At 38.4% G+C, this 16,219-nt stretch overlaps 1 protein-coding gene across 1 annotated transcript in view; it reads left to right on the forward strand.

The window, feature by feature from the left end:
* atp1a3a (ATPase Na+/K+ transporting subunit alpha 3a) overlaps nt 1-16,219 on the forward strand; it is a 36,926-nt gene that overhangs the window by 2,441 nt on the left and 18,266 nt on the right. Inside the window, exons 2-3 of the mRNA XM_042506466.2 lie at nt 14,140-14,253; nt 15,815-15,874. Of these exons, the coding sequence (XP_042362400.1) occupies nt 14,140-14,253; nt 15,815-15,874 (174 nt within the window). The remainder of the gene's footprint in view (nt 1-14,139; nt 14,254-15,814; nt 15,875-16,219) is intronic.

Here is a 16,219-nt window from a genome sequence, read left to right on the forward strand (position 1 = left end):
TATGAACAGCTCCAGGCTTTTCAGACTCTTTTTGCGACTTACTGCTCTGTAAACTGTCAGCGGCGCCAAGCAGCACAACGTCTCCTCGTCCGTGTTCTTATCAGCCAACAGATTTTCGTTCAGAAATAAGAAAACTAAAACCAGCAAACCAACTGTTTCCCAAACATTTAGAAATTGGTAAACAAATACCAACCTGTTGTGCGTTTTCTGTTTGTTATGATAATAGAAAACAAAAAATGTGCCATCACCTGATTTTTCTTGGCGCACCCATAAATGGAAATTATGGGTGTGCCCCATAAATTAAAATATATGTGTGGAAGTTTTATTACTCAATTTTGCATTAATTATGTTTGTTGTGACTCAGAAGTTGCTCCTACTAGCTAGCTACTTCATTTTATGGGGTTGTTGCAACTTAAAAATGGCTGTTGAAATGACTGTTGAAAGTTAGTCTGTCTTAGCTTGATTATGACAGGATTTTTGCCAAAGATGAAGTTAGGAGATCTTCAGTCAATATTCTTAACATGTATAAGAATACAAATGTTCCAGACTTGTTTGCAACCAGCAGAACAGTAAACTTGGTTCACTTAAGCTGCTAAAAGTTGGTATACTTAAACTTGTCATCTTTGAGTTGCAACAAATTCACCAAAGTAAACAAATATGACTAAATTTAAATTAAACTTTTCAGTCAGACAGAAAGTAAACATTAGAGGTGGGAATAGCCAGAGGTCTTAGGATATGATATTATCACGATATTTAAGTCACGATACAGCATTATTGAGATATGCTGAGTATTAAGATAAAATCTATTGCAATATGTTGTGATTTATTACATTTTTGTAACTACACAATGTGTCCCCAAAGGAAAAACATCTGTCAACATCTGTATTATCTAATAACATTTTCAGTTTAATGTTCGTCTTCACTTCAAAATCCTGCAGCAAATTGTATCTAGTGGCCTGAAAAAAATGACTATATTGTTCTAGTAGGCTACCAAATGTTTAATTTTTACTTTTTCTTTTAATAATTTCTATATTTTTAAAAATTGATACTTAGCATCTGTGTGACGGAGGCAATGGGTTTCTTAGATTTTTGTTAAGTAAAATCAGCTTGTCAGATTATACAGTGTATGATAGGCAGTGGTTTCTACTTTGCTCTACATCCGGGTTTGGGGATGGGATGAGAGAGCAATCAGGCCGAGTTGTGGAAATGGTGCCGCTCTGTCACGGTTTGTTATCCTGTCCACTTGACTGCCAAAGGGGAAAACCACACACAACTCTGACTGCTGTGTCAAAGAGAGGAGGGTAGGGTGTGTGTGTGTGTGTGTGCGTGTATGTATGTGTGTGTGCATGGTGGGGAGAGTGGAAACTCCCATGTTCAGGATGTGATTTGCCTTCAGGAAAGGTGGAGTGAGAGGGTGTTTGAATGAAATGGGCGGTTGTGGGGGCAGGAGAGGGCACAGAGAGCTTCAGTTGACAAGGCAACTGGTGCCATTTGATCCGTGCCAATCAATGAACAGGAGCTGTGGCTGCAGGAGGCAGCGATTGTCGGGTTGGTGGGTGAAAGAATGGATGGCAGAGATGAAACAAAGGTCAGCAGCTGTAGAGCAGGCCTCACGGGGATGTCCTGTTAAGATTAAAAATGAACAAGATTAAAGGGATATTTTGCCCATTTTCAACAAGCTGTGTATCAAAACAACGTGGTTAGTATGTGTAGATGAACTGTGGGAGACTTTCCTCCATCTAAGCGGTTTTGTTTTACCTGCTGCCAGCATTTACAAAAAGATTATACAGCAGATCAAGAGACACACCTGCCCCTTTCTCCGTCTCTCAAAATTGAACAGAAATTTGATCATATGATAAAACTAGGCAGTGATGATCGAATATAAATCAATATTATGTTTCTGCGCTGCTTATTTCTCACCTAAAATGTTCTCAGAAATGTGTTTTAATGCCCCATTTTGCAGAGAATTTGTGAACAGGAAGTGGGCGCCACACTACTTGCTACGTGATAAAAACAGTGGTCGAAAAACAAATGAAACCGTGAAACTAAGCAGTGCAGATTAAATATAAACCAAAATTCTGTGACTGCGGTGCATATTTCTTCCCTCAAATGTTTTCAGAAACATGATTTAGCTTGTCTTATCTTCCCATTTAACCGCCTTTATTTTTTTTGCGTTATTTCATCATTATTATTATTATTTCGCCGGCCACAATTGTTTCACATGGACCGTTTCACATTACGTAAGGCACGTGTGCATAGCATTCTGGTAGTTTTCTACCTCTTGAGCAAAAGCGTCCTTTTCCTCAGTTTCAGGACCGATTTCGAAGGTATTTAAGTATTTCTACTGCATAGACTGCTTAATTTTATGTGAAGGCCTTCTTTATACGTGTGAAATCCTTTTTTAAGTGATTGACACTGAATGATGGAGGTAGAGAGAGAGAGGGAGAGAGGTAGGAAGTGATGCCTTTGTGGTGAGTCACCTTGAGAAGGGTGAATACTGGGAAAGATGGAGGACTGGAGGAATGCCACAGAGAGATGCTGGGATGTTGCTCATGTGCAGTGATGACACACAGGAAGGAGCAACGGAGCTTTGGGAGAAATATGAAAAGCCGAACACTTTGATACAGAAAGAGAAAAAAAAGATCTACAAGGATGAATGCATCTGCTGGTATCCCACAATGCATTTGGTGTGGAAGCATTAGGAAGAGAGCCAATCGCTGTGGAGGATAGATGGTGTGTAGTGTGTGTGTGTGTGTGTGTGTGTGTGTGTGTGTGTGTGTGTGTGTGTGTGTGTGTGTAGTGTGTGTGTGTGTGTGTGTGTGTGTGTGTGTGTGTGTCAGGCAGCTCTCCTTTGGCTGCTTTCATTAATGGTGTGTAATCCATACATGATGAAACTGATGCTTTTCACAGTGGCTTTTTATATAAAGTTTTTTTTTGTATCAGTCTTGATAATATCTGTCTTTTCTGTAGCTCACTAAAATCTGTGCACAGAATCATGCATCAGTATATGTGACTATCCTTTATGCGCTAAAAATACATCTCAGATTTAAAAACGTAATACTGTAAATTATGCTTATGAATAACTTCATAATCCACCTTGAGTGGTTAAGCAGCTATCATTTTTAAAATTATAGGAAGCCAGCAATAGAGTCATATCTTAGCATCCAGTACACTAACCAGTGAAGAACATGTTAAACTGCAGCGGCCATTCCCAGAAAACCAACATTGCCGATTTGCATTATGCTGCATTAAGTTGTTCCATTAGTGAAACCAGTTGTTGGTTCATTGGTTTGTGGGTTTACGTTGTGCAAATTAATGATCACCAGTGTTTGGTTGAGCCAGTTTTTACTTTTTTCAGTGCATAATCCACATTCAATGTGTGGTTGCTAATAATGAGTCTTCTTTCTTAACGGTTATTTCGTAGGTCGATTATAAAAGCTTATAAAAGACAGATGCTGAATTTTAAATGTAATCTCTTGAAACGGTTGAGCTGCAGGCTTAACCGAACCGAGACTATCCATTGCAACAAATATTAAATCACATAAAATGACTTTTGGTGCTGATTACAGGAAGACTATACTCTGCAGGAATAATATTTTAGTGTTTTTAAACACAACATTCAAACTACGCCATTGCTAAGAAAGTGTGTTTTTCACCAGCTTATAATGCCAGGCGCTCTACAGGAAACGCCCAGCTGGGAGCGTTTGAGAGCACTTTGGAGGTACAGCGTTTCTTCTGGTTGCTTTGATACAGAGTATCTGCTAAAGTAAACACGTTGGCACAAGGTAGAGTATTTGCTTTGGAAAAAGGGAAGGTTGAAGCATGCAGGGAGAGAGACTATGTGGTTTCATGGGAGGAAACATATATTGATCTATATACAGTATATGAACATATTTCTCCTCCATTGTTGTTGTTTAGCACCTGCACATGTAAGATGTGGTTTGTCTTTGTGGTATTTGTCCCTTCTCCACTGTGATTGGACAGTGATGAGCACAGTGTTTTACCCCAACAATGGTAATCTGTTGAGTTGCTTTTGTTTTTTTAGAAAAAATCTGTATAGTTCACCTTTAAAACACTCAAGACTCAACAACACACATTGTGTTGCACTTCAGGCATCTCTGTACATAATAATCTGCTTGTGTTTTACTGTGCACAGGATTTTAGTAAGAAATAAAAAAAAAACAATCACTGGGGGTTTAAGTTGATGGTGCCCTCAGCACTCCGATGGTAATGCATATGCAGCTTCAGAGAATTTTCAAGCACTAACTCAGTTCAAAGTGCATCACATAAGGATGCATTAAAATAACATTTAAATGAATGCATGCAGGCACAATGCTGGTGCATGCACAGTAATCTTACTGCCATTTGTTTATGAGATTTGGCTGATATTCATAGATTAAAGCGGAGTTATAGCGACTAGAATAATGGCATACTAAACTAGTTAGATATTATAGGAATGACATTTTTCTGTGGACTAACCAGGAAATTAGCGTTTTGCTTTTTCAAAAGGTTACACTCTCGAACCCAGTTTCAAAAGTTTGCGTTTTCAGGATCCCAAAACACTGTTGTCATGTGAATGCATGATATGTGATGCACAAAACTTCTGTTGTCAAATCGTGACAAAAGTCTAACGTTTCATACAAGAACCATTGCTATGTAAACGGCCCGCAAGACTTGAAACCATTTTTTCAATTGAAGTATGTGTAAAGAGTCGCCTTTTTGAAAATAACTCAAATAAAGGTGAGATTCTCTATCCAGTGGTGGGGTTTTTTTTTGTTAGTTTTTTTAAATATCATAGATAAGCAAATGTACATGGTAGGACAATCATCAACTTTTCATATCACAATATACATTAAAGCAGGTAGATTGCTGCAGCCCCAATTGTCACAAATAAACACCACTTTAGGGACTAAAAAGCTATTTTTATTGTTAGCTATTCTATAAAAAAATACAGTCGTGTGGCTGTAAAGCTGAGTTCAGCATGTCTTGATGTGATGACACATACAAGCTTTAGAGTTTGTTAGTTGGGTATTTATTGACAAATTTTATGTCTGAAAACCAAAAATTTTGTTAACCACAGACCTTATTTAAGATCTCTAACCAAAACCCATTGTCTCTGAGCCGAGGAAACCGTTCGTGCTAAAATGCTAACTCATTTCCAGTTTTTAGGACTCAGTACTGGTTTTCTCTATAGCAGTCACTGTAGTTGGAGGGCACTGCTGTGTAGTTCATTATTACATTTGTAATGTAGTTACACCATACATGCTCTCGTGGCCATAGACTCTGTTGCATAATTGTTTCAGTTTGTCAATAATTAATCAATACTGACTCTCAATCTCCTGTCCCTTAATAGTTTCCATCTGTGAGTAAGTTTGTGTAGAATAGTTTTGATCCATACCACTGCAATTCACTCATTAGGTTTTTCCAATGCCACGGATTCGGTTCGATGTTTAGTGTATTTCCTGGAATGCACTGTGAGGTCACTTTGACATCACTTCCTTTATGCCAGGTGTGAAGGATACTCATAGTTTTCTGTGCTTTCTGCAGCAGAAGTGACAGAGAGGAGGAGAGAACACACTGATCAGTTGCTCTGTACGAACATTAGAGCACTATTACGTAACACACCTTCACATTAAGTACATCATTAAAAAAAATCCAATGCTTCTCCCTCCCCCACAGTTGGTTTCAATTATTTAGATGGGCCCACCGGATTGGATGTTGCTAGGAAACCTTACTTCCCCCATCTATCAACCCATTGGAAGTAGATGCCGTCAGTCTGTCAACAACTGCCATTTTCTATTACATTCTCAGACATGCTGGACCACAGTGAGGTGACACACTGCTAAATGGTGGGAAACAGCACAAAAAATGTGGTGTTTTTTTTTCTAAATGTACTCTGACAGCCATCCAAGCCTCAAACTGTTCAAATATTTTATCAAATCAAAAACAAATCAAACTGATGGCTTATCTTACTGTAGATTATATCCGCATTTGTCTCTAGAAACACATGTACTGAGTTAAAACACAACGTCATGGTTCAGACTCCTGATTAAACCTCAGTACAGATGAGTAGATCAGAGCAGAGGAGAGCAGAGAAACAGATGGGCAGCCCGGAGGGAGGAGAATGTAAACAAAGTGGGAGGGTGGAGGGAGGGGTAGATGATGGAGGACCCCTCTAACGGTTTGTGTGTGTGTGTGTGTGTGGGGGGGGGGGGGTTGTCAGTCCATCAGTATTTTCTAGGTCGGTCAGTCCACTGATCTGTGTGATAATCCATTTCTTTGTGCGTGTGTGGTTACAATGATCCACTGTGGCACCACCAGAGCTACTAAACTCCACTGGAGGCGATATACTGTACACTGGCAAGATCTTTCATTCAAAAAATATGAGTTACAATTGTGACATTTGGTCACTAGAACATCATTACATTTAGTTGAGAAAGATAGGCTGAACATGGCTACATACTGGATGATTCAGTGCCAGCTGGTAGATATTTTACCCAGATTTTATAGTATGGAGCCGCTATCATGGTTCACATTTGCGTGATTGTAAATAATCATATGGGCAGATACCAGCTCTGCAAATGGGCAGCAATTCAGCAATCTGCCTCTCTCATGTAAAATGACTGATAACATAGTAAACTAAATTAAAATTATAGAAATTAATTAGGAAATCTATATCTTAGAGATGCTGATCTTCATAATTGATGCCCCTTTTCTAATTACATCTCATTTTAAGGCACTTCTCCAGCTGATATGATCACTATAATGCTTGACAAATCTTACTCTGATCCAAACCTTTTCATTAATGTCGGATTTATGAATTATTGTGGTTAATTTTGATACGCTTCGTTTATTTATTCACATTCAAACGAAGATGCACAGATCAAAATGTCCCAGTTTGAAGACTGAGATTTGACCAGTGATTTCAGCAGATTAAAAAATGGCTTATCCAGCCTCTCCTCAGACCTGTGGTGCTCTGCGCCGCAGGCTGAGTTGGATACAGAATACCAGCAGATAGAGCAGCCTACAAATGTTCAGCATTTACAATCTGTCCTGTAGCTCAGCACTGAACATCTGGACGCTGCTGAGACCTCTTCAGGTATTACAGCCTGTAACCAGACTGAGAACAGGCAGTATGCACTTGAGAAAAGGAAGTGATAAACACAGGACAATATTCTATGTGTCAAGTCAGTTTTATTAATATTTGTAAATAAAACTTTTTAGGATTTAGGGTAGACATTTTAAACGCATTAAAAATGTATTGCAAAAAAAATCATATGTCCCTCAGTTGCCTTTCTGCCTTGAACGGCCAACTCGTCAGCCTCAAATCAATAACACTGCAAGCATATAAAAATCACAGTGTTGTAAAAAATAAATAAATAAATAAAATCAAATTATTTTATTATTATTATAAAATAAAGTATTAACAAATTTTAATATATATGTATTCAAGTATTCTTATTAGTAGTATATCTACAGAAACATAAAATTAATTCAAAGATTACACTAAATTAAAGTGTACAAGTTACAAATTAAAAAAAATCCTGCCCTCTCCTCTCAGGCCTAACCTCTTAGTCCTGACCCAGATGTTTAATATTGCTATGGCAACAGGTCTTGGCTACCACGAGCATCTAAGGGCTTATTTTACACCGACCGCTAAACAATCAACCATAAAATGATAATTTGGAACTTTAAAACTAAATTGATTAAATCCACCAGTTGTTACACTCAACTAATGTGTTAATACAGGCCAAATTGTCGAAATAAAAAAATAAAAGCTTAAATCCCTGAAATTGAGCTAGGTGTTAGCTGTTGGTGCACACATAGGAAAGTTAAAGTATCATGAAACACAATGCTGGGATGTGACGCTACAGCCCCTCCCAAAAGGATGGTGTAGCATCCTAAAATTTAGACAATATTCTTGCGCTTGTTTGGTTCAGTAATGACCTTTGAAAGTCATATCATATCTGTAAAAAGGAAAATTGTTGGGGGAATATATTGCTCTTGATAATTAGGAGTTCATGTTCGTCATTTCAGCCACATGTTTTTTTCATAAAGTGGTCAAATATTTATGTGTGAATGTGACGTGTCCCCTGTGGGCCTGTGATAATGACGAGGCTGGAAAAGCCAAGTATATAACCTCAAGGAGCAGAAAATATTGGCACAAACTGAGAACGAAGACCAGCACAGCCATAGAAGTACCACACATCTGCACGATTTGTGAATTTGATGTCAAACTGCAGAGGCATTTTTTTCATGTATAGATGCTCTGCTCTGACAGGCTGTAGGTGGAGATGGTCATATGTATGTTCTGATGAGCAGTTTTGGTTGTCTAGATCTGCTTTTTGGTGGCTGTTTTTCATTGTTTAACATTGTGGCAGTGAGAACAGTGATCAGATATTGTTGTCGAGTATCACTCTGAGGTGAACTTTTAAAAAGTTACAGTGCGCTGGAAAGCTTCCTCAACTTCTTGTCATCTCTGTAGTTGGAGATATTAGAATATCAGCACAGAAATCTGTTTATAGCAGCAGATGATCCTGAGTCATTTAGTTAAATTTAGACACTAAAGGAACCAAATTTGATTGGGGGGGATAAAACACATGAAAGGTTTCACCTTTAATCATTCTTTGTCACGCTGCCTCTGTGGTACTAATATGAGATAAATTTTCTAACTGCCCACGCTAAGTGAGGAGATGAAGATATTAAGAGGGAGTCAGGAAGGTAGCCAGATGTGAATGGAAAGGAATCTTCCATTTTACACAGTTTTGCACAGTGTTTACCATTAATTACCTGGAATGTGGCTGTTCTCTGCTCTCCATTTTTATTGCAGTTAAGTTACAGTTAAATAATTAACAAAAAATATTTTTCCACTTCTTATAATAACATAAAACTCTTGTATTGGTGTGTTTTGCACCTCTGCTTTAGCAAAACATCTGTCACACACTCCCAGTCCATCAGGCGCAATTGTAATCATAGTTTTAAAAAAAAATCTGTAAGCCAATAAAGTAAACAGATTGAAAAAATGTGGTACTTTGGCTCTGATGCTGCTGCCTGCTTCTGTCTGCAATCACCACTCTTTGGATTTGCTCAATTTCCTGCTCACAGCGCCACTATCTGATCATGTCATGAGTAGTAGCCTGTTAACACAGAAGGCTGCCATGCAACTCAAAGGCAAAGAGACACAGAACTCCAACATCCTGACACTGAAGTTGAAAAACAACTAGTGTTTCTGCTGGTAGCTTTCCTTCGTTAGTAATAGTAGTTACCGGAAGTAACTTCAGTTGTATGTGTACGAGAACTGCAAGGAGAGCTAGAGGGGGTGGGATGGCACCAAGCAAGACGTGATGATTTTATAAGAAATTAAAAAAATATAGCACAATGACGACATAGACACTATCATATACCAGAGGTATATAACACGGACCTGCCAGTGCAAATTCAACCCTCACTGGCCCCATTCATGAGTCAGCCGTCACTTTGTCATTTTTAGTGAGACTTTGAGTCTGCAGTCAGTCATACACTTAAATGGTAAACCAGAGATTAAAGTATAACATTGGGCTCCATGATTAAAGAAAGCTGAAGTGTTTTGTCAGAACAAAAATGGCACTTGTGTGTTAGAGTTTGTCTTATTTTAAATCTGACACTAAGATTTAAATTTTTACTGTAAATGTATATAGGTTCCAAATATCAGTTACCGATCTCCTTGATTACTAATAATCAGTATCATAATTGGCCCCAAAAGAAAACATATTGGTCAACCCCCAGTATCTATACAACCAATGTGTTTATGATCAAATGATTTACTCTTGTTAAATTGTTTACAAGAGCACGAAGGTCACAGATCTCACCTCTTAGTTCTGCTCTTAAAATGCACCAGATTGATGCATTTAACTTTGAATTTTCTGCCCCCTGTCCCCCCAAAGAGGGTCCAAGGTCCAGTGTTTCAACATTGTGAATAAGTGAATGAGTAAGAATGAATGAGAGACTGGGTCTGAAAAGACGGGAGGGATAAAAAGAGAGAGAGAGTGATTGAGAGGGATTATTATTTGTTCAGTGGGTTAATCTGTCCGTGTAGTAAACAGCAGTAATCTGATGGCCGGCTGGATGCGACTGCCGGGGGAACACTGCTTCCCTAACAGATGGCAAAACACACATACACACACGTAGACACATTAACATATAATGCACAGGGAATTACACACTGACACAAAAGACACCAGCAAAATGCTCACGTTTGTGGTCAAGCACAAAATAAACATTTCCACAGCCGCACCGATGGAATTAAAGTAACTCACGAGAGAACACTAAAAAGCAGACATATAAATAGTAATTTTGTATACAAAAACTGCAACAGTTAATGAAGACAGTGGACACAAATAAACAATATGCAAACAAAATACCAATATGGATTCAGTGGTGGAATATGGTACACAAGTAAACATTGCAGTCTCCCCACTGTTGCTTAGCATTTTGTTATACTACATAATGCATTCATCAAAAAAAAATCACGTTCACATGTACAAGGTTAATTTCATGCTGACACTTATATAAATCATTAAAAACAACCAATTTGAACATGCACACATTCAAAAGTAAAACAATAATGCACACAGAGGGCTGCATAGATGTAAGAGATGGAAAAAAAGACGTGGTAGAAAAACAGATGTTAAGCATAAAACAGCCATCAAATCAGTGTGAAACCTCTCAACGTGGACTAATCCACATAAGAGCTTTCCTAAAATAAGTCGGCTCTCCCCTCATGCAGGGTTACACGATATGACTCCTTATGTGTTTTTCACACGACGTTTACACGTTTATATTAGAGTTTGATGATGGTGAACATCTGCCCAATGAGCAAATATCAAGTCAAACTGCATTCATGTGAAAAAAAGTAGTCACACATTTCACTGCACAGCTTAAAAATACTCCTGGGAAATGTCAGCAGATTTTAGGCTGAAAGTCAGATTTAAAAGGTTAAACAGGCTATTACATTTCTTAAAATTAGTAAGTTAGATTTCCTCTAGCAATCCATTAATTTAATTAAGCATATTTCACTTTATTCCTCCTGTTTCCTAAACCCAATTAGTATGTAATAAATTGTCTCAGTGTGTCTTTGCTTCTTAAAATATCCATCTGTGGCCATCTGTGGTTTATTGGCTGAACTATGATTGTTAAGATCAGCATGTTCCCATGCTTGAGTACCATTGATTTATTTTTATGTCTTTTTGCCTCATAGTCTTCTTGTTGTCTAGTGGAAATGGAATCGAGCAGCACTGATTTATAGGGTTTACACCAAACTCACAGCCTCTGCAGTTATTTAAAAATGTAGCTTTTATCGCCAAGTTGGGTGTGTTGCTATTGAGGCAGCTGTCTGTTCCAGGGTTCAGGTTCATTCCCCAAAAAATCCCCTGCAAGTTTTTGAAACAACTGTTTCACTTTGCTGTCCTGGTGGAGGTTTTTTGGTGGGAGGGGGGTTGTAGAGCAATTTCGGTATTTTTCTTGAGCATGAGATTATCTAGTCGTAGTGTTTAATCTTCTTTAGTCATGTGGTATCTGTGTATGTTTATACTACATACCTGAGACGCCCAGCCCGTTTTTTTCCCCATTTTAATGTATGCACAAAAGTTAATTAAATAGGGGATTTTATAGGATTTTTCACAGCAGACATTTTGTCTTGTAATAGTAGGAACAGGTTGTAAATTATTATTTCATCCTATTACACACACAGCATGCCAAATACCAGGAGCCTGAAACCAAAGCAAAGCCGACCAAAGCTCATTTATGCTTTTTAGTAACTTTTCTCTGTTACAGTAATGTTACAACCTCAACACAGGATGGAACCATTTTGTAATTCATAGGGTTTCAATTTCTTCCAAATATTACACAATATAACCACATTTCCCTTTAGGAGGTAAAAGAATAAATCTCACAGGAATATAGTGTAAGTGCCACATTTTACATGACAGTCTTAATAGAAAATTTGGAGAAAATGTTTGTGTTGGATGTAGTCCTATGCAACAAATACTAAAATCAAAGCAACATGAACACTCAGATTTACAGATTTAAGTCAGATTTTCACACAAAGTGTTCTCATCCTGCTTTTCATTCTGCCATTTTCCTGTTTTCTCTGGGAGATTGCAGCTGTGAGCCGAGCAGCTGGTTGGCATTTTAATTCTTTACTAGAAACCCTCAGGATGTTCATCCTGGATGGTGCATGCTGGGTAACAGGGTGATTTGAGTAAAGGCACTAATCCCCCAGGAGCATATGAGCAGGCAGGGACTGCACACCAATATGAGTACTTGAAGACATAGTGAGGCTAAATGGGTTTGTTTGAGCAAAGTGGCTTCACCTTTATAAAGCTGACCACTTTTTCAAAGGTCTCGCTGCCCAGCAAGTCTGTTTCCATAGACTAAAAGCTTTGCAGTTTCACCTTCATTCATGTTTAGTTGCTTTCCTGCTGCCATATGTCACTTGTCCAAATGCACATTTCCCTGTATGATTTGGACAGAAATGGCTGAAAGTTCATGATTCTGGCATTTAGACAATCTTGAAACACTGAAACTCAGAATAACTAAGTTATATTCAATCACAACAAAGCTGCAGGTTTTGCTTTCAATACAGGGTTCAGCCCCAAAAAGACTAGCTGTGCTTTACGGTAATTATTGATGGGTATTGTTAAGATTTTAACAGTACTACCACTTGTCCAGTCAGTGAGTTGCTAGATTTACTGACCTGATGTGGCATTTTACTTGTCCTGGGCAACCCTTATTGTTGAACCCTGCATTAACCAGCGAGCAAATGTATCTATAGCAAATGTATCTTTAATAAATGTACTGTTTAGCAGAGGCAATACAAACACATGCAAACACACTTTGATGTAGGACTCAAACACTCACATCCACTCCAACTAATGTAGGACACTGGCAATTGTGAATATCCCATGATGCACGTTACAGTTCCTGACAGATTTATTCTCCTGTCTTGGGTCCTCTTTCTGTCAGTCTACCTTCTGGCCCTTCATTTTTTTCCTCTCCTGGCTGCTTTTATTTGTCCTCCTCCTCTCAGACACAGCAGCAGCCTCTGCAGTCTGAACGACGGCAGCCTAAATGGCGTTGGTGTAAACTGCAGTTTAAATTGAGCCCTTGAGACAGGCATGTGCACTAATGATGCCAGATCTAATCAGGAAGTGTCGAGTTCCCCTTCTCACACCAGGGGATTACATCTAAGTTTGGATCTCAATCTAGATGTTTTGACTCAGTCTTAATGGGGAAGAAAATGAGAGTAGCAGCCAAAAATGTTCTTAAAATTATTTATGGTATTATCAATGGTAATCCTAAGTGAAAAAATAGTGTTTCAGGTAGGGCTGGGTCGACATGATTATCTCCTGACTTAATACCCTTGTAATACTCTGGTGCTGATTTGACACGTAATGCGATAATGCAATAACACTAACATATGATAACATTGTGAGAGCAATGTGTCATCTCGTGTTCACAGATCCTCAAAAACAACTGAAAAGGCTGTAGTCTCCATGACAGGCCAGTAGTTGGCGCTGTAACTGTAATGACACACCATAGTAGTAGTAAGATACCTGCTGAAAAAAATATTTTTTCCATACGCGTATTTAGCTACTACATCGGCAAACGTCGCCTGTATTATAAGCTAGTAGATCCGTGTCACAAGCACAGCTGATGGAGGATGCCAGAAAGTGCCAAATATTTCCAATAACTCAAGAGCACATCAAAGTCCGAAAGTCAAAATTAATGAAAAAAGATCGATGTAATCATTTCAGAAATTCACAACGTTATTATCTAACAACATGTTCTGCTTCAGTCCTCACTTGATGGCCTTTTTGTCAGTGTTGATAATGTGGTGGTTTATGCTGGTTATTACACCATTAGTAAGTTGGCTGAGTAATATTTTCAGTGATGAGGAAGCTGTGCTAGTATGACAATTTGAGCACCTTCTTCATGTCTTGTTGACCAATCAGATTGCTTGATCAGAACCACTTGTTGTAATGATAATGATTGTTGAATCTGCTTTCTTGTGATGGGCTGATAATAAGGATAAGACTGTCTGCTGTATAAAAAGTAATACGAAAGGACCAAACTCAGTGATCTTGTCTTTGTGTGTTGCAGTATGGACGGTCGGACAGCTACCGCGTGGCCACCACGCAGGACAAGGATGAGAAAGAGTCGCCCAAGAAGAAGGGAGGCAAGGATCTGGATGACCTCAAGAAGGAAGTTCCCATAGTAAGTGCACCACTTCCTTCTTCCTTTGACCTCACTGTAATGTGTCACATACTTTTGGGTGTTCCTTTTCACCTATTTTAAATTACATATCAAACATGCAGCCAAAAAATCAATTACAGAATGACAGAATAAACAAAAGCCTTGAAGTTAAGAGTTCATGGATAGCGTATTCTGGCCGGACTCCAGCATCCAAAGAGCTGCGATCCAACTGTAATCTAATCTCCCTGTTTGAAAAAGAGATAACAGAGACGTGGTGATCTGTGGCTGCTGGCGTACAGTCGTGGTTCTGTTTGAGGTAATATGCCAGGGCAATTTAATCCTGTTGTGAAAGGATTTTCTCCTGTGCACGGCAGGAAGCCAAACCCTCAGGATATCCCTTGTTATAACACAATATGAGCTGGGTCAGAAACACATATTGATTACCAAGTTATTTCTTATATCTTTTAAAAACAACTAAAATGCCATATGACTGCTGGCAAGCAATGAAGCATTTAAAAGGTTTGTTTTTAAAATGGGAGTCCGGTGCTGTGCTCATTGCAAATAAAACACATTAGTGCTACACTACAACACTTCTCGCAATTACTTTTTGTAAAATTTTATTATTCCATCCCAGTGTTTCCCCCTAGGTTGCCTGTATTGTTCTGTTGAATGGCTACCACATGAAAGTCTGTTCCAAAATGTAACACTTGAAAATGTATCACTTTTCCAAATCTAGTTGGTTCGCCCTTTTAATCAAATTTTTTTTCTTACGCAAAAAGCGTGATGAAGAACGGCAGGAGCATGTACGGTCATATTAGTTATCAAAGTTATCATATGACTGGTTGCTGACAAGCGAAGGAGCATTTAATAATGCTCCTCCACATAAAACGCACCAGGGCTACATTACATCACTTTTAGCAAACGTTATGCTGAACATGAGGGCAAAACAGCATCACCGATCTGTTTAACCAAATTTTCTCTGATCTTGATCAACTAAAAACACAAATTCTGTCAGCATGCTGGTGTGTCGCTGACTACCAAGCATGTTTGTACTGTAATCTGTACAATGTTATCTCAGCTTCACCTGTCCAATTGACTTAAATAGTTTAGATTACAGACACTCAACTGTCCTGCTGTTATTACAGACATGTGAACCAACCACAGACACTTTATTCATGCAGGGAGTCGACACGGCGCGCTGCTGCAGAATGAATATAGGGGGAACGCTGGAACAGATATTTGGTGATATTGAAAAATGAAATAAAATTCGGCCAAGGGGTAAACACTGTCAACCATGGATCAGCAGGACACTATGTAGGGCGCCAACAGTGATTTGAATTCATTTCCTGCTTTGAATTAAATTGAGAGAGCCCGTTTTGCAAATCATTAAAAACATATTTTTTGGAAAGACTTTATGCCATCACACCAACACATTTGCCCCAAAATACGTATTCTTTGAAACATTTTACATTGCTCGATAGTATCTTTTGATTGCATGCATAATATATCCTGATTTTTATTTTGAGTTGATTCAATAACTGACAAGTTGTTCAAGTTTGTTTTCTATTTGAATTTTTTGTAGACGGAACACAAAATGTCTGTTGAGGAGGTTTGCCGGAAATACAACACTGATATCGTCCAGGTAAGTCGTTTACTTCATAACAGAGGTCAGCTCAGCTTCACATTTCTGTTGTGATTCAACGCTGTGCTGATGGTGCAACAATTATTAAATCTACTCTGATTTCCCAGTCAGTACACCTCCTTTAAGACAAGGCAGCTGTATTTGTATAGCACATTTCATACAACAGGGCAATTCAAAGTGCTTTACTGAGCAATAGAATATAAAACTTAATAAAGGATACAAATTCACCATAAAATAGTAAATAGATAAGATATAAAAGGTAAAATTAGTGCAGACAAGAGGTGTAAAGATAAAAAGATTATTTAAAATAATATAAAATCCAGTTTTCTTTCTACACTCTTTAAC

This window comes from Plectropomus leopardus, chromosome 17, assembly GCF_026936395.1.
Source record: "Plectropomus leopardus strain MGB_pleo_1.0 chromosome 17, ASM2693639v1, whole genome shotgun sequence".
Taxonomy (NCBI): Eukaryota; Metazoa; Chordata; class Actinopteri; order Perciformes; family Serranidae; genus Plectropomus; species Plectropomus leopardus.